Source organism: Macaca mulatta, chromosome 4 (genome assembly GCF_049350105.2).
Source record: "Macaca mulatta isolate MMU2019108-1 chromosome 4, T2T-MMU8v2.0, whole genome shotgun sequence".
NCBI classification, from domain to species: domain Eukaryota; kingdom Metazoa; phylum Chordata; class Mammalia; order Primates; family Cercopithecidae; genus Macaca; species Macaca mulatta.
The window spans coordinates 112,592,599-112,612,827 of NC_133409.1; the positions used below are offsets into that span (position 1 = coordinate 112,592,599).

Genomic DNA, 20,229 nt, shown 5'->3' on the forward strand with positions numbered 1-20,229 from the left:
CAGTTGGAGGGGTTAGCCCAGGCAGTGTGAAAGGACAGTGCTTCCACGGTGGGGGTATGATGTGGCCTCAGTATGAGTGGAGGGAAGGATTAGGAATGCTTACGTCCGTCCTTTCAATTATAGACAAGGAGAAGGTGCGATCATGTGTGGGGAGTCAGAGGCTTGGAATAGGCAAAAAGACATGGGCTGTGAAGGTCTGAGAAGGGGTCAAGGACAGGTTAATAAGAGGTCTGCTGGTTGGAAGAGCTCATCCAATGTCAGAGAGAGGGAATTTGTAGTAGGACTTTACAGGAGCCAAATTAATCTAATGTTACCAGCAGTATTAATATGGGATTCTCAAAAGAATTCCTTGAGAATGCAGAAAAAAATTCCCAGGTCAATTTTATTCTTAATCTTTATATATGTGGGACAGATATTAATCTACTATACTTTTTCCAAAAAATAGCTTAATCTTTTTACATTGGTTTATTAATAACAATAGACTGAAGAAGAACTTTCATGGTTTGGTTACGGCAAAAATGTTACATTTCATGGTTTGCTTTGCTTTTCATTCCAATAATACATTTGCTTGGCCCAGTGCTCTCAGAGTGGGTTTTAAACCACTGACTCTGACTCTAAAGAATGGGACACGGCCAAGTGACAATGTGCTCAGTGTTTCATCCTGAGTAGAAAAGAGTGCCTACTTTCTTTCATTCTGAATTTAGGGTTGCCCCTTTCTCCTACAGGGGTGGTTTGTGGGGGTGAATAGAAGGTTGTGAAATCTGAGAACAGCACTCTGGAGTTCCTCTGGGGGTGAGCGAAGACTCTGCCCACTTTCTCCCTACACTCTGGTTCAGGCTTCCAGGATGATCACATTTCACTGAGTGCAAGGGATCTCAATAGCCAGCAACTGAACCCCCAGCCTCAATAACTTTCTCCACTCTGATTTCAAAGGAGCTAGGGATGTTTCCTGGTTGAAAGCCTAGGGGCCTTTTGTTGCCAGCTTAGGTTTGGGAAGGATCTGGCAACAGGGTGGCAGTTTTGTCCCCCTCTATGCCAGAGAGGGAGTTGGTGTGGGTTTTCTTTGTTTCTTGCCTGGAGAGTGCATGCATCATTTCCCTTCTGTGGAGGCAAAGAGGATACCTGGGCTTCATGATGTGAACAGAAAGGTAGCACCAGACATAAAATTATGAATCCTTTAAGGTGTGCTTACAATAAAACGATGTGAATCTTCTCCAGGTATTTACCCTGACCCATCTGCTTACTCTGGCTTTGACATTCTAAGTCAAGGACCAGCTACATTTGATAAAACCATCTTTAGATGAGCACTGCATAGACACTCATTGATTTTTTTTGACTTTCAGGTCAAGCTGCCCTTGAAGTACCGGTGAGTCTCCTTGGAACTGTACAACTACATTATGTTTCTTTTCTTTTCCTAGCACTTGGGAGGCCCTGCTAATGTTTATCAGCTGATCCTTTGTACATGAACTGAGTAGCAGAAGCCCTCTTGGTGCTTATTCTCCCATGCTTGTGCTAAATAACAAACCTCTTTCTGCCTTCCAAAAATGTTGTGACTCTTTTCACTGGTAGAACCCAGTAACGATTAGTTTCAGTTAGGTTCAGGGTCAGAGAAAGGTAGGCCCACACAAGAACCCAAAAGCACCAGTTCTTCAGAATAACTGGGGAGATTCTGGAATAGCAGCATATTTCAGAGAACCTGGAGAGGCTGCCTATGTGATCTTTAGGGGCTTGGCGGAAATCACACCTAGACTTCACAATTGAATTGGGTGATGAGGCAGTCAGTCCGTGTTCTAGAAACACTCCTCACAGATCTTCAAGAACCCAGCAGCATCCTGATGGCATGGCATGGAAAGATGACTTATTTGATTGTATCTCATCATCTCTGTATTGCAGATGCTTACAAACTGCGTACCTCAGTGACTCCCAGGCAGAAGGGCAGGTGGCTGTTATTACTTACGGTATACAGTTAACACAGTAATGTGGGCCGAATGAACTTAAGGAGCCAGAGCTGATTTTGGAAAAAACGGATTACTGCTATAATGGAAAACAAATAAGTAAGACACTCTTTTTATACTGTCTTTAGACTGGGAATCCAACATTAAATAAATAATTTAGTTGCTCCTTTGAAGATACTTCCATCACACTCCACTCCCTTTGTTGTGTAATTCTCTGCCAGTTCTACATGTGCATATGGCATTAGGGTGCAAGGGTTGAGCCCCATAGGTGATGGTGCTGGAATCAAACCCAGTGACTCTGTTCATCTTGGGTGAACCATGAGGATGCTTCACGACTACATATGGGCTGGGTGGGTGGGGATGACAGGGATTGGGTGGGTTTGGGATGACAGAAAGAACTAAAGTGTGGTCGGTTAATGGGTTCTTTTTGTACTAATATATTTTTGATACTTCCTGAGTCAAAGCATTTAATTCTCTTCTAATATATACAGTGTTAAAAGTGAATCACAATACATCAGACTTTTACTCTGCATAGCAAATGTGTTGCAAGGGAATTAGTAGAACCATAAAGCAGTTGAATCAATGTAAAATAAATGTTCTTATGAGAGAGTCTTGTTATTCTCTGTGGGTGAGATAATTTTTTGATATTATATATTAATGCATGAGAATACACAGAAGTCTTCTTAATTGGAACGTCTATGATGGCTACTTGGTTGCTTAGTCAGAAATTTGACTAATGCAGATAATCACAAAGAGACTTACGTGTTGCATATTTTATTTTAGCCTAAAGCACATAAATGTAATATTCTTGATGAAGAATGTGTTCTGCAATTGGGGTTCTGCCTTATCTTTTTTTGCATAAATCTCACTCATAATGCATCATTTACTTTCCTTAATTTTAGTATTTTTTAAAATTACATTTTTTTTTTTAGTGGTGCATAAACTCAACTTTTGTGGGAGCTATCTGAGGACAGAGTCCTAGATATTTAAGATTTTTTCCCCCACATAGTTGTGTGTTCACCCCTGATTTTAAAGTATTTTTAGTATTTTAGTATATTTATATTTTGCATTTATCAAGCTTTTCTAAAGCATTCTATTTTCATAAACCATCCATCTTTCTTTCTGTACCATATGTCATCAGTTTATGCAATAATATAAAATTAAACCATGCCATTATAATTACAAATACAACTGGCATAAAAAGGTTTGGGAATGGAATGGGTGCAGTGGCTCATGCTTGTAATCCCAGCACTTTGGAAGGCCAAGGCAGACAGACTGCTTGAACCCAGGAGTTTGAGACCAGCCTGGGCAACATGGTGAGACCCCCTTTCTTCAAAAAATTAGTAAAAAATTAGCTGGGCATGGTGGTACGTGCCTGGGGTCCCAGATACTCAGGAGGCTGAGGCGGGAGGGCTGCTTGAACCTGGGAGGTTGAGGCTTCAGTGAGCCATAATTGCACCACTGCACTGCAACCTATGTGACAGAGTGAGACCCTGTCTCAAAAAAAAAAAAAAAAAAAAAAAAAAAAAAAAAAAAGTTTGGTAATGAACATGCTGACTCTTTGCAAGCATTCAAACAATGTTAAGAACAGAATTCTGTGATACTAAAGATCATTTCGTGCTCTGCAAGCCTCAGTATGTTTTGTGGGAGTTAGGAGTGTTGGTTAATCTGGCCAGTCAGTGAAGAGGAAATAAGTTCTGAGAGCTTCTACTCTATTCTAAAACAAATACAATATTTACATAAGTGGGCAAGTAAACTAAATAGTGTTTTGTGAGCTTTGATTTCCCACACACGTAACCGTGACATTTTGCTTACATATACGTGTGTGTAAGAGATAAGAAGCAGGAGAATAGGAGAGATGGACCTTTACGTCGCCGTATTGGACATAATTCCATTTTTTGCCTCATTCCAGAGCTTGTAAGAGATGTGCTGGTGAACATGCACTGGATAGATTACATTTTTATTACAAAAATCTGTGACTCATACTCATGACTTTTGAGTATAATCTTTATAATATCATAGGTAAGGTCATGAAGTTTTGAATTTACTTTTTAAAATTAAAAAATAAATTATAAGTGACAAAAATGCCCACCGTCTCTTTCAGTGAAGTTCTAGGCAGAGTAGTCTTCTTCTTAAGTGATAAGCTGCCATTTCTTGCCACAATTCTTGACCTGAGGTAGAAGCTGGCAGCTGCCTTTTCAGGCTGCAGGGTAACAAGATGGATGAGGCTCTGGGCAGGGATGGCCTGCTTTGCCCTGCTACCTCCCCGCAGCTGGCCTCAGGAATCCCTGGTATTTTGTGCCATCTCTTCAGTTGGACCATTTACTTGAACGTGTCTTGCAGATAGAAACAGCTTAGATATATTTTGGCCCTTATGTTTCCTATGCTCAAATACAGTCACACAGGTGAAAGAAAATACGTTCTGAAAATCTGTGGGTTGGAAATGTTGGCATAAAGTTGTAATTATGTTAGCAAAATCTGAGGTGGAGTGGGGGCACCTTTCTGTGTTTAGCATTCAAGAATTCTTCCTCAGAAATAATACTGAAAAACAAATGAAAACTCTGGTCCAGACTTTCTTGATTTTTTTTTTTTAATGAGATGGCTGAGGCTATGGTCAAATTATAATTTAAGACACTGGTTAGGCTAAAGTGTTTTTTCTTTTCAATAGCACAATGAATTCCAAATCAGGAGATTTAAATCCTTCTTTCTTTCAGGCAACAAATCAACAAATGTTTATTGACCTGATTTTGAAGATACAATTATGTTTCTAGTATACCTATGTACATTAGTTTATAGCTAATGTGTTCATGTGAACAATATACTGTTGGTAGATTTCCATGGCACGGTATAATTCTCTATAAGGGAATTTTTTTTTTTTTGAGGCAAGGTCTCACTCTATCACCCAGGCTGGAGTGCAGTGGCATGATCTTGGCTCACTGCAACCTCCGCCTCCCCGATTGAAGCAATTCTCCTGCCTCAGCCTCCCAAGTAGCTGGAACTACTTACTTGAAACTTCTGTGATGGCTACTTGGTTGCTTTGCCATAATGCATTGGCAGTAAGAATTAATTATTAACTTTAATATGCCAGCATTAATTCAGGAAACATCAGCTTAGATGATGTTGTAGAAACATTTTGTAATGGTAAACCCAATGTAAGGCATGTATACTATATACGTGCCACCATGCCCAACTAATTTTTGTATTTTTAGTAGAGATGGGGTTTCACCACCCTGGCCAGGTTGGCCTCCGACTCTTGACCTCAAGTGATCCACTCGCCTCAGCCTCCCAAAGTGCTGGGATTACTGGCGTGAGCCACAGTGCCCAGCCCATAAAGGAGTCTTTTAAGGAAAGGTGATTCACCTAGTATCAGATAGTAGGTGGTCATAGAAATTGTGCAGTCAATTTTGAAATTTAGTTGCCTTGAACTAGTAGGTCAGAACTAGTAGGTACATCTTCAAACAGAATCTCCTGCGGTGATGGCATCATAAAATTTGGGTTCTGCTGTGGCAGGTAGCTCGGCACTAGCATTCCATCTTGCTTTTTTGGACGGTGGTGTAACAACAGTAATGACTACCATTTACCTAGTGCTTGATAAAGCACATCTACATGTCCTAGTCTCATTTTATACAGATTGCAACTTTGTGTTTGGGGGATATCTCAATTTTACAGAGCTGTTAATGACTGCTTAATAACACACCTCCATGAAATCATAATGTTAGGGCCAGAACCCAGGTCTCTTGACTCCAATTTTTCTATTCTTTACAAAACAGCATGTGCTCAATGCTGATAGAATAATAATAACTGATAAAAAGTGCCCAGAGGCATGTGTGAGATAACATCATTGAAGAAATACTCTGTCATCAATGCTACTTTAGATTCTCATTAAGAAAAAGTTCCCCCAAAGAGGCGTATGATAATCTACTTCACAAATCCATGCCAATAGGTTGGCATGGAACTTGTAGATGCTCATATTAGTTTGAATGTTTTGGTGGGTAGAGGCTGGGGTATGTGTGTCTCCATTTTTGCTTGGTAACTGACAATAATCTTGAATAGTTAGGAGCTAGTGTGTTGTTCCTTTCACCGCCAAGTAAAGTTTTGATACCATCAGATAATGCATTGGTAGCAAGAAGTAATTTTAACTTTAACATACCAGCATTCATTCAGGAAACATCAGCTTAGATGATGTTGTAGAAACGTTTGGTAATGGTAAGCCCAATGTAAGAAGAGTTGATTCTCTGAAGGGTCCTGGTACTATCAGGACAAGAGTATCCGTGTTTATTCCAAAAATTTACACAATTTCTTACTCTTAGATTTTACAGGAGGATGAAACTCAAGGCATATATTTGGGATGTACATGTTGAGTGCACAGTATACTATATACATAGAACCATCCATATGGTTTGCTTCTAGAAAGACTGTAAGATTTTTCTGCATGAATTCTCAGACTAACTCTGGCTGACATAAAATTCTTCTACATCCCTGAAATACTCACTTCAAGCACAGGGTCTTAGGTGAAGTCTGTATTCAGATGCTTACTCAAGAGTAGATTTATACTATCTGCTGCTGTATGCATCTTTTAAAAATAAAACCCCACAACACTATCTTCATCACAGTAACAGCAGTAAATAGAAGGAGGACAAACTGGCCTTCAAGAAGAGGTTATTATCAGGAAAAATTACTTCAGGAAAACCTGATCTGAAGTTATTTCAGGATAAATCTAAAGCAGATCAAAAGGAGAAACATAATAACAGGAAGGATTTAATAACAGAAAATAACTCCGGGGAAACCCACTCTTAAATTATTTCAGAAGAAATCTGGAACAACCAAAAATGAGAACAATAACAATAGAAAATGAAAATAAATGGAGCTCCACCAGCAATCAGAAGATCCCCTTTTCCAGTAGCTCCCAGTGCCTCAGCTACTGGAGCTACTTCCCTTTTCCATTTTCTGCCACCAATGCAACTTTAGTTGCCACATCAGAACCCAGGATATCTTTTCATCACAACCTCCAATTCCCAAGCCTGTTCTATGTTCAAACTGTGGGTCTGCATCAAAACACATAGGTCTTTTTTTCTTCCTTTTGTATTAAAGGTGCTTTCATTTAACTTCCACAGCAACGATGTCTACACAAACAGCAGCTATCATATTTGATTGGGCACTTGCTATGTTCTTGGTACCAGGTCTTTTATATCTATTTCGCTTACTCAGTGAGCTAGTTTCACTAATATGAAACTGCTTTCAGGGATCACAGTTCTTTGAATTGTTACTGGCTTGGAGCAGCACTGATCCCACCATGATAGCCCTCCAAAAGTTGATCTAGGGGACAGATCTCACTATCTTAACCGAAGCAGTTCCATAGTGAGTATTGAAAATTCACTGGCGCAGCGTATCTGTAGAACAAAACCTATATTTTGATACTTAATGTTGATACTGTGGGTTCTTTTAATATAGGGGATTTCCTTTTTTCATCACAGTGTAACATTTAGAAATACTCTCACTTAGGATGCTGTCATTTCCTTATTTATTCTGGATACTTCCATAGTTATTAAGGTTTCCATTAAGTGCAACATGGGCAATTTTAACTCAGAAATACCCAACCATAATTTTCAAACCAAATTAATCAAAACTAAGGTCTTGATTAATGTATAAATAAAAGGTATAATAGTCTAAATTTATTTTATTTCCCACTAGGAATCTAGAATATGTTCTTCTTAAAATGAATAGAAACAATGAGCTCTCTTGTTTGCTTTTTCTGTCTTTTTAGGTTTCAGACAATTTCATTAATGAGTCCGTTAATATCAACAAACCTGCTATGGACCAATAAGGCCTTAAAAAATTCTTCGAAGTTTGACATCTTATAAGATTTTTACTCTCATATTCAAGACTAGATTTTTTTAAAAAATAGAAACATAATTAGGTCATTCAGAAACCTGTTAAGTACGGGTTAAATGTCAGTCAAATTAGCACAACTGAAAGGGAAATCAATGAAAATGTTTCTTCCCCCGAAAGTCACAGAAATGACCTTTGAAAACCTGCTGTGTGGGTTATTCTGGCAAAAGAAACAAACTGGTGACTAACTGAGAGGTATATTAAGAGTTTCCCACACACTGTTTAACACACAATACAGCAATTCTTTTTCATCATAAGGAGAAAAGGAAGACTAATAAAAAGAAGGATAATAAGCTGCCAGGCTAAACTCACCAACAACTGCATCTCAATGGGAAAAGGGGCACCTGGGTGCCTCAGTAAGTTAAATATATTAGAATTATCCAAGAGAAGCAAAATTAAACTTGAATTCAAACCATTGCTTTGAAGGCTGGGATGATAAACTGTCTTCCCCTTACTGGCAAGAAAAGCCTCCTGTTTTCTCAGTTTACAGTTTATCCCATCATGAGTCACAGATTTTCATTTGCTCTCTACATATAAAAAGTATTTTAAGAATGTCAGATGACTGCTCTCTTTCAAGTTTCCACTCTTCTTTCAAAATGCCCATTATTGCTTGTGAATAGCGAAGAGCAGCCGGAAACCACATTATTAAACCAACAGAATCCTTTGAAACCAATGGCATAATCTTGTAGACATTTACTCAGATAACCTAAGAAAAATATTCAAATCTTTAGGTGAATGTATTTCTGATTTTTATTCATTTTGTTGCTGCTGTGCAATCAACAAATACAACAAGTTCTGCTTAATACAGCCCTAACAAATTTTCCTCATCTCTGACAAGTGTTCTGGGTCTTGCTGATGAGCTTTTGATGAGTAGTGGAACAATGCAAGAATTGGTAACTTAAATCTGTGCTTCACTAAACAAACAAAAAGCTTATCATTGTTTAAATCACAGCTTAAGAAAATGATATATTTTTATTCTGGCAACAATCCAGAACTCAAGAAATACTAAAGGTGGTTTAAAAGAGAACTTAAGGGTTTTTTTGGACCAAAATGTTACGGACATTCTTTAGATAAGCATTTATAATCTACCTCCCAGGTTCAAATGATCCTTTCACCTCAGCCTCCCAAGCAGCTGGGACTACAGGAGCGTGCCACCACACCTGGCTAATTTTTGTATTTTATGTAGAGATGGGGTCTTGGCATGTTGCCCAGGCTGGTCTCAAACGCCTGAGCTCAAGCAATTGGCCTGCCTTGGCCTCCCAAAGTGCTTGGATTACAGGCATGAGCCACCATGCTTGGCTATAATTATTTTCATATAACTCCCCTTTGGAATACATTAAAGGAATAAAATAAAAATAAATGTATAATTTACACATTTCTTTTTATGTCACTCCTATATCCCATGACATTCTTATTAGGGCACAAGTTCCAATGACTGTTTTATAAATTCTTTACAATGCAGGGAAAATTTTTGCTTCAGTGGAAAACTATGCGTTGTTCAGAGTACACCCTTCCAGGTTTTTGGATTCTGACTTTACGGGGCTCTGCTCTTTTCATAGTCTTTGAGCTATTTTATAACTCTGTAAGTTGTTGATAACTGGTAGCAATGCGAAATAATTCTTGCCTGTGGACATGTAAATAAATTCTGCCTAGTGGAGGTTGAACTGACTTCCCTCCCACACTGCGGAAGGAGCCAGTTTTGCCTCTATTTGCACATTGATTTCATATTCCTGATCTTTAAATGTTTCTGTTCTTTGGATAGTGCTTTGAACTGGTTTTAACATCTTACTGGTTTCTTCATTAATAATGACTTAAATTTCAAAAATGAGTTAAATGAATGTTTAGCATGTGTTCATTTTCTATCTTTGTGAGAATCATGATTTTACTTTATTTATTTGGAAAATTATCCTTTAATAACAATTTAAAGAAAAAGTAGGTTTTAAGAGGAAAGTTTTGAAATTAGGTGACTATAATCTCTGATCTCACAGATGGTTACCAGTCTTCTTTTTCATTTCTTTGTGCTGTAATTTTATTCACAGCTTTCATTCATTTTTTAACCCCGGATAAACTTTTAAAGAGTGGAAAATCAATGCAACAATTGATAATTTAAATTTGTGCTCCACAAAGTTAAAACAGATAAACTATCAATGTTTTTAATCACCATTTAAAAATGGTATATATTTATATATTTTATGTATTTTTAATTTTGGCAACAATCTAGCACTCAAGAAATATTAATGATGGTTTACAAGACAACTTAGTTGGCCCAGAAAGATGTGGAAAGCCTTTAGACAATAATAAGTAGTATGTATTTTCCATATAACTCTTTTGCAAGTGGATATTTTTATTGAGACCATCCATAGGAACCATTACATTGTATTAAAAAAAAATTTCACAACATGCAATAAATAAAAACATATTTGTATACTTACTGTGCCCCACCAGAGAGCATCTGCATATGTAGAAAACTCTTTATTGGCATCCTTTTCCACCAGATAGACAAGGAAAGATGAAAAAATAAGAACCAAAAATCCTATGTACCAAGCTGTGATTAATTCCTAGGTATAAAAGGAATGAAAGATTTTTAGAGGTGGGAAATCTTTGAAAAAGGAAAAAATAATTCTATGATGATTCTATTCACTTTACTACTTCTTGGATGTTTATGATGGCTCTTAAATAATCCATTGCACATCATGTCCCAAAATTGTTTTAACCAATTTCTGCAATGACTAAGTTTGCTTGTGATAGGTTTATTAAATATTACATCAATCAATGAAAAAGTTTCAAAAATTGTTTTTTAAACGCAGAGAGCAAATCTTACCTTGCTGTGAGCATAAACCACCGAACCCAGTAATTTCCAAGTGCCTCCCCTTCGGTCCATGCGCACCATGCGGAGGATCTGTAGGAAACGGAGACTTCTGAGTGCAGACGTGGCAAAAATATTACCCTGAGTTTTTGCAGAAACAACTGCTATTGAAGCGATAAGAACAATGGTATCTGAAAGAAACAGGTCAAAACAGCCATAATTAGCACGACCAGGAATTTTTATTTACCAAAACAATGTTTTCAAAAAGTTCACTTTGACCTATTTAAGGCACAAATAAACAGATCTTGATCCCCAGCTGCAGAGTGAAAAGGCAGAGAATGGGACCTACCTGTTGCTGTAGTTCTGACCCTTTGGCCATTCTGTGCTTTACCTATGCAATTTTGAACAACATATTATTTAACTTTCAACAGATTGGACAATGGGTTCAAAAAACCTAAGGTTTCAGGGAACCTTAAGACTTTGGGGCAACCTTTCACAATGTCTCTGGTTTCATCCTTTTTCCTGTGGCAAAAGGAGCTCCTGCCTCAGCCCCCAACACCATGGCTTCTGGGTGGTGTGACAGAGGCATCTAAATGTGTCCAGCCATAAAAGTGCCATAAGATATAATCATTTCTCTTGTTTTCCTGCCAAATAAGTTTGCATTTCCTTTTCCCCAAAATTCCCTAATGTGGCACCTGCAACTTTGCATATTAACAAAGGCCTCAACTAAGCTGAATACTCTATGCTTCCTGTATAGAATATTCTTTAGACCTGGTTCACCAATTATGTGTAAGTTTGCTGCATAATTAAATAATATTACATTTGTTATAATAGGGTATGTAAGTATAAACACTGTGCATTGCAAGGGAATGAATACTTGGTGTTTGACATACTGACATTTGACTGAAAAAATCTACCTTTTTGTAAGCAAAAAAGAGAAAAAGAGCATCTAATGAAAGCATAGAAAAGACAAAAGAGAACTTAATCATTCCACAAGTAAATATCTGAGTGTCGGGAAGTAGGCTTTGAAGTGGGATAAGTGAAGTGGCGATGAATGGCCTCCTGAGGCAATTTCAATAAAATTTAGCTTGACTTTAACATCCTCAAATACTATTTCCTTCCTGCTCCAAGTGGGTTGTGTATGACTGGGCTTCCACACTCCAAAGAGGAGTTCCATTTCAAGGGTGTCACATTTGTAATGTTTCTGTCACCCTCTGGATTAACTGCCTTATGAGTGAGTATTCCTCATTCAGCTCATCCTTCTCCCTGCACTGAGAAAGGTCTGGTCTCCTAGTGTGGACTGAGAAGATCTTCTGAGCCTCTCTGCTGGTGCCCCTTTTTGGGTCAGTGCTTTGAGAAAGAATTGGCAGTGCAACTTTCAGCTGAAGGGCTTTTTCTTTTCTTTTCTTTTTTCTTTTTTCTTTCTTTCCCTCCCTCCCTCCCTCCCTCCTTTCCTTCCTTCCTTCCTTCCTTCCTTCCTTCCTTCCTTCCTTCCTTCCTTCCTTCTTTCCTTCCTTCCTTCCTTCCCTCTTTGCTTCCTTCCTTCTTCCTATCCTTTGACAGGGTCTCACTCTGTCACCCAGGCTGGAGTGCAGTGGAATGAGCTCCGCTCACTGCAACCTCTGTGTCCCACCTCAGTCTCCCAAGGAGCTAGGACTACAGGCATGCACCAACACACCTGGCTAATTTTTGTATTTTTTGTAGAGATGGGGTTTTGCCATGTTGCCCAGGCTGGTCTCAAACTCCTGAGCTCACATCATCTGCCAGCCTTGGCCTCCCAAAGAGTTGAGATTACAGGTGTAAGCCACCGGTGCCTGCTCTGAAGGACTTCTCCCATCAGATCTAAATGCATGTGCTTTTGTGGGTAAGTACCCAGAGAGCCAAAGAGAGTAACCACTCTTGGCAGCTGTTGGAAACAAGAAGAAACTAAATGTGTTGACACTGACACCAAAGACATATTTTAAGTGAATAAAGGTCAGTTGCAAAGCGGTATGTGCAATGTGATTTTATTTTAATAGAAACATATATTAGTATGACTAGGAAAAAAATTTGAGACTAGGCTGGGCGCAGTCGCTCACACCTGTAATCCCAGCACTTTGGGAGGCCAAGGTGGGCGGATCATGAAGTCAGGAGATCGAGACCATCCTGGCCATCATGATGAAACTCTGTCTCTACTAAAAATACAAAAATTAGCTGGGTGTGGTGGCACGTGCCTGTAATCCCAGCTACTCGGAAGGCTGAGGCATGAGAATCCCTTGAACCCAGGAGGCGGAGGTTGTAGTGAGTCAAGATCATGCCACTGCACTCCAGCCTAGCGATAGAGCAAGACGGCGTCTCAAAGAAAAAAAAAAGTGAGACTATACACTGATTATTACTATTAATTATCTCTAAAGGTAGTGAGTTGGAATGAATATATGCATAAAGGGGCTTTTCACTTTCTAAATTATTAATTTCCATACATTGGAAGTTTATAAGGACTATGTCTTTGCAATTAAAAAAACTTTATATAAAGAGTTATGTGCAAACACATCTCTTGGTTTTCATCATGTGGAGGGATTTACTCCTGAGACTAGTGGTTTACAAAGAGACATTACTTATATGGCCCTATTGGATATACATTTTGCTTTTATTTCATTGTAATTCTGCTTTCTCCCAATTGTAGAAAGAAAAGAAAAAGATATACTGCCTCATTTACTGTGTTAAAATATTGGAAATACTAGAAATAAGTACACGGCTAGTAGAAGTGCAGAAAATACTACACTTAAAACTTACTATGTGCTTGGCATTTTCTTTAGTTCTAAGGTTTTTTTTTTTTTTAAATCAACATTACCTTATTTAATCCTTATAATGACTTTATGTGTTAAGTATCCCACAGATCCCATTTTACATATGAAAAAAGTGAGGCAGAAAAAGCATATATTGTATTCATTTTTTTAAAAACTCAGCCATCAGTTTATTAGACTACAGCACAAAAAGTATGCCATAAAGTTAGTTCATTAGAGAAAACCTAGAAAAGTAAGAGAAAGATTGTTGATTTGAGACAATTTAAAAAATTATGCACACGGTGAATCACAATCTAAATGTTTGAAGTTCCAAAATATGCAAAGGTAACCACAGATTTGATTTAATACTCTCATTGTAATTCAGATCAGATGAGAAAGTTAGAATTCAGCAAACTGAAATCATAGATAAGCAACCAAATGGCAAACAGTGAGTGCAGTCACAAAAATGTTTCTGGTTGGGTTACAGTCATCCACTGGAATTTTGCTGTCAGTACCACTTAGAATATTTCCTAGGCTAGTATTTTACAAGTTATAAGTAATCTTTATTTTTATTTCTATTTGCGTATTTATTGTTTTTGTGATCCACTATTTCATAGAATGGAGGTTCCACAGCGTTGGATCATTTTTTTGTTCATGAATGTATCCTAAGTACCTAGAACAGTGCCTGAAATATAGTAGGCACTCAATAAATATTTATATAAGATAAATGAGATTGAAAAACACTTAAAAGTTGCCTGAGCTTTGTTCTCTTACCACATCAATGGCTTATTCACTGGGATATCAGCCTAAAATACTCAAGTTAATCGAAGGATCACTTCAATTTTTAGCACGGAATTCTACTGCAACATAATTGTTATAGCTATCATCCATTAGAGTTTATTTTAAAATCTCCCTATTATTTAAAGTATAGGCATATATATTAAATTGGGGGAGTAGCTTAAGTTGTGCAGTTAGTTAATTGTCTAAAATATTTTTTGAAACATAGGAAGCTTGTTTTTGTGAAGATAACACATTTTAGAATAAGGTAGAAACTATGGACAGCCCTTGAAGCTCACTGGCTTCAGGTTCATTTGTTTATCCATTTATGCATTAAGTAGTTAATTGACTGTCAAGAATTATATTAGACGCTTGTATTAAAAATGAATATTCAATCATTCTTCTGACCATCCATCCCTCACAATTATTGATCAAGTGCCTACTGCGTACCAGGCACTGTGCTAAATGTTTTGTATCTTGCAATGATTCCAAATGGGGAAAATTTTGCCTTCCTGGGACATTTAGCAATGTCTAGAGACATTTTACATTGTCATAGCTGGGAAGGGGGTTGCGATAAGCATCTAGTGGTAGAGACCAGGGTTGCTACTAACCATCCTATAATGCCCTGGACAGCCTCCAGAACAAAGAATGACTCAGCCCCATATGTCAATGGTGCCAAGGCTGAGAAACCCTGATGCATATTATTTTATTTAATTCTTCAAGCCACCCTATGTAGTAGATGGTATTATAACCTTCTCTTTCTTATAAATGAAGAAATTGAGGCTCATAGTGGTCAAGTCCCTAAGGCCCAACATGTGTAAGTGATTGAGCTGGCCCTTACTTGACTCCAAAGCTATGTCCTTAAGAATTATGGTATACCACTCCATCCAGTGTGGGATAGGGGTGGAGGAGGAACAGAAAGGGGAGGCTATGAAAGCAGGTGGATAATAAATCAGGAATAAATTGTTATCGCATAAAGCATTCAGAGAAGAGAAAAGTGCAGGGAGGAGAAAGCAGAAATAAAATGATGCTGAAAAACAGATGGTACTTTTATGGCTGCTTCAAGAGAAAATGGGGCTAGAGAAAGAAATAGAACTGCTAATAAACAAGGAGGAGCTCTAAGTCGCATGAAAAAAACAAACAAACATGCAATCCGGAACTCTTAAAATCTACCTCTCCCAAAGGAAACAAATTAGAACAAGTTGGGAAGTAGTGAAGAAAGAGCTATTGATTATAAGCAGCCTAGTAGATATGTGAAATATAGGTTCACAAGGTATTAGGAAGTAGGTTCACAAATTTACTGAATCACTTAGAATGATTTACACATGAATTCTTGAAATTTGAGGTGACTGCAAAGATTTGAACAAAATAAATACTATAATGATATTTAAGACACATAAGGACTATGAAAGAGCTTATTTTTAGATGCCACTGGAACTTCACTCAAGTATTATTTAGTCAGCAAAATCAATATGAATTGATCACCATGGACCCTGTCTAAAAGGTGTTAGTCACTGAAATACCAAAAAAGTCTTCATTATTCACATTCAAAGCTTCCATATTGTGAACTCAAGGATTGGGTTAAAGCAAGGCCAATTGTACATCTGAACATGATGGACTGTGTTTTGTTGCTACAATTACACTATATAATGTATGTATTAGAAAGTATAACATGGCTCGATGTAAAAACACAAAGGAAAGAACTAAATCATCTGGGTCAAACAAAGCATAGTTGAACACTTTCAAACTAGTAGTTACAGGGACACATAAATTCTCTCGAGGTAAGTAAGCCACAAAGAGGGTAGATCTTGACTTCTAGAAACTGTCTGGAGACTTCAGGCTTTTAAAATTTTTGTAAATTAAGTTATTCTAGAGTCTCAGAAAGTTTTATAACTAACATAACTAACTAACTAACATAAAGGTAAATAACTAACATAAATTTACCTCTTTCCTTTAAAGTCACTTCATCTTGTTCTCTCTCATATAATCAGAAGTGCAATAAATACAATGTTCTTAATGTTCATATCCCCCTCTCCCACATTTTTTTTGTTCCAGTTCTCTGAATTATTTTAGTGGCCTCACTATAAGCTAGATTTTGAATAAGTTTAATAAAATATACGTTTTAAAGTTATAAAGTAAAATATCAAAACAATACAAATATGTATAAGGTAGGACACTAATTTATTTAATTAACCAATTACCTATGCTATAGTGTGGATATTTGACCCTCCAAATGTCATGTTGAAATGTGATCCCCAGTGTTAGAGGTGAGGCCTAATGGGAAGTGTTTGGGTCATGGGGCAGGATTGCTCATGAATGGCTTGGTATTGTCCTTGAAGTAATGACTGAGTTCTGGCTCTACTAGTTCTCTTAAGAATTGGTTGTTAAAAAGAAAATGGCACTTATGTGTTGTTAAAAAGAAAATGGCACTTCATCTCTCGACATGTGATCTCAGCACATACTGGCCCCACTTCACCTTCTGCCATGAGTGGAGGAGACAGCCTGAGATTCTCACCAGAAGCAGATGCAGGCACCATGCTTTTTGTACAGCCTGCAGAACTGTGAGCCACATAAACCTACATTCTTTATGAATACCCAGCTTCATGTATTCCTTTATTATAACACAAATAGACTAAGACACTTATTAATGAATTTTTAGGTTGCTTTTTGTTTTGCTATTAAAATGATGCTGAAATGTATAGTCCTGTACATTTATTTTTAGGATAAGGAATTTAAGGCTAAATTTCTTGAGACTGAATTGTTGGGATATTTTGATTTGTGATTGACATCAAGATGCCTTCAAAATGATGGTACCAATTCTCACTAACAATGTATGGGAACACTTATTTCTCTCTCTCCTTGCTAATAAAGAGGAATGCTAATAATGATAAAAATAGTACTAGTAAAAGCTAATGTTTACTGTTCACTATGTGACAGACATGGCTCTAAGCATGTTCATGTATTACCTTGGATATAATAAGTCTTCAATCTTTGCAAATACAGTAAGCAAAACAAAACCATCCCCCTCCTGTTTTAGACTCCTGGATTTCATGTCATTTTTAAGTCACGGAAGTTAAGTTATCTAGAATGATTTTGTCCAACCAAGATTATAAAAATATTCTTCTATATTTTATTTTGGCACACATATGCTTAGTTAATGAATTTATGTTTACTATTCAGGATAGTCTTTGTGGCAAAGGTAGCTAGCTGTCTACCACAGATATGTGCTTCCCTTCTAAGGTACAGCATTATCTCCGAGAAGTGGCTGCCTATTCAGAGGTCTCATTTCCCGGGACCCCCTTGCTTCTGGGTGAGGTGAGGTGACTAATTCTAGTTAGTGAAGATGAATGGAAATGATGTATGCCACTTTCTGGTCGAGGGCAAGCACATATGGCGTATCACTTTCTCTTTTTCTATGTCAGTTGCAGTTTGGTACTAAGAATGCCCTTAGAAGCTATACGCTGAAGATGGCAGTGCCTTTGTCAGCCTGGGTTCCTGAATGACTGCATGGAACAGAGCCTTTACCATATACGACAACCCCAAACAAAGAATACCTTTATTGAACTATTACACAGATAAGAAGTAAACTTCTATTTTATTTAGTTACTAGAATTTGGAGATTTGTATAATAACTAAGCATTACTCTAACTTATTCAATCATTAGCTTTAATGGAATTTTTGTTTGTCTCTGTGGTGAAGTAGAGAACAAATCTTACTTTTTATCCCATATGAAAGTCAATTTTCCCAATACCATCTAAGTAAAAACTCTGTCATTCTCCAAATGTTTCCACGTACTTATTGAGAAGCCTATTTTGGGATTCTATTACGTTTTATTGCCTATTCCTATATTAGTGTGACACTAATGTTATTCCTTTTCAAAGTAGTATCAATTATTGTAAACATATTAATTTTTCCCACGTGAATTTCAGAATAAATGAATCAAGTTAAACAACAAAATTCTGATACAGACCACATATTAAATTTACAGATTAACATCTCCTTCTTTATTGTCTTCCTCATCTCATATCTACTGAGTGGTTTACTTTTATTGATTCTGTGTCCATAATATGTTTCATATCTAATTTTCCCTTTCCATGTATCCTGTCTCTTCCTTAGTTCAGGCCTATGATACTTCTCTCTTGGTCATCCCTACAATGTATGGCCTGGTTTTCACTCTCCTGTTTTTCCTTTCTCTAAACCACTTTGTATTCTAATACCACGTGAAAATGTTAAGATGATTAGATTGCCTCTGTGATTTTAAAAAGGTCTTCCAATATGTAGAACAAAGATCAAATTCTGCTACCTGGCATTCAAAGTGCTCTATAAAATGCTGCTGCTCTGCCTGGAAGGCCCTTCTCCCTTCTTTGCCTGGCTAACTTCTGCTTGCTTCTGGAATTCAGCACAGATATCAACCAGTCAAGGTCACTTGTGCCCAGAGGTCTGAGGTATGCTGCTGTCATAACATTTATTACCCATGGTTATACTAGTAGTCTGTTTACTTGCTGGTTTTTTCAATTCCATACATTAAAAAAAAAAAAACTCTACACAGATTGAAATGCAAAAAACAAACCCGGAAAAAAATGGAAACATATATGATGATGAACAAAAGATTAATATCTTTAATATATAAACTTAAAACACTAAGAAAACATGCTAGTAGAAAACTGGACAGAAGGCACATACACAAATTTACCCTAGGAAGAAATAACAATGACTAATTAATGTATGGAAAGAAGTTCTTTACAATTTCTAGTTTTGAAATTTAAAACAGTAGAAAGGTACCATTTTATCCTATCAAACTGACAAAGTTTAAAAAAATGAACTGTCAATGTTGTCAAGGCAGAGAAAAAAAAGCTATTTGATGAAGATTTTCTGTAAGAATAAATTGGTATGATATTTTTTGGGGGAGCAATTTGACATTATTTGCCAAAACCGTTAACAATGTGAATGGATATTATTTCAGGAATTTAAACTCTAGGGATGTATGATAAAATTGTAGATGTTAACAAAAGTTTGCATCAGCATACTTATTAAACTATTATTGTTTTCTCCTCCCAGCTCATACCTAACACTATTAGTAATAGTATAAAAAATGAGAACGAATCCAGATTTCTAATGAGGATGGATTAATAAAAAACAACATGGTATATCCCTTCCAGAGCATGGGCTGTGGTGCTCAGGTGCCTGAGTTCCAATCCTGGCTCTGCCGCTTAATAGATAGGTTACCTGGTTAAGTGACTGAATCTTAATAGCTGGGTTACCTGGTTAAGGGACTGCCTCAGTTTCTTTATCTGTAAAATGTAGATAATAAAGGCACCTATGTCATAGGGTTGTAAGAATTGAATAAGTTAACTGTGAAACATCTCAGTGCAATACTAACACACAATACATTTGAGCTAATTTATTGTTATTATTATTATTACCACAAATGTGATACAACCACAAAACATCATGTCTTAGAAGAATATTGTGAGATAAAATGTTTCCAAACAACATTATTTAAATAATTGATTACATAGCAGGATAGCAGGATTTCAGTTTTGCTCTCCAAAAAGATCATGTATTTTTTTTTTTTTTTTTTTTTGAGACGGAGTTTCCCTCTTTTTGCCCAGGCTGGAATGCAATGGCACAATCTCAGCTCACTGCAACCTCCACCTCCTGGATTCAAGCGATTCTCCTGCCTCAGTCTCCCCAGTAGGTGGGATTACAGGCACCCGCCATCATGCCCAGCTAATTTTTGTATTTTCAGTATAGACGGTGTTTCACCAAGTTGGTCAGGCTGGTCTTGAACTCCTGATCTCAAGTGATCCACCGGCCTTGGCCTCCTAAAGTGCTGGGATTACAGGTGTGAGTCACTGCACCTGGCCAGATTATGTATTCTTATCGTATATAGAAAAATACATAGTATAAATACATATATTTGCATATTAATGGTGATTATCTGTAGGTGGTAAGATATATATATAGTCCAAATGATCTTTAATATACATGCATTGCTTTTGTAATGAGAAAAAAGAGAACCATAATTTATTTAAAAAGA

The 20,229-nt window shown here is 37.2% G+C and overlaps 1 protein-coding gene across 4 annotated transcripts in view; it reads right to left on the reverse strand.

Annotated features, from left to right (window-relative positions):
• Positions 1–20,229, reverse strand: part of KCNQ5 (potassium voltage-gated channel subfamily Q member 5) — a 567,770-nt gene that overhangs the window by 116,759 nt on the left and 430,782 nt on the right. For all 4 annotated transcript variants that reach the window (XM_077998865.1, XM_028846834.2, XM_077998864.1 and 1 more), the window contains 2 exon segments: positions 10,666–10,841; positions 10,277–10,402 (listed from right to left, as the gene is read on the reverse strand). In XM_077998865.1, coding sequence (XP_077854991.1) covers positions 10,277–10,402; positions 10,666–10,841 — 302 coding nt within the window.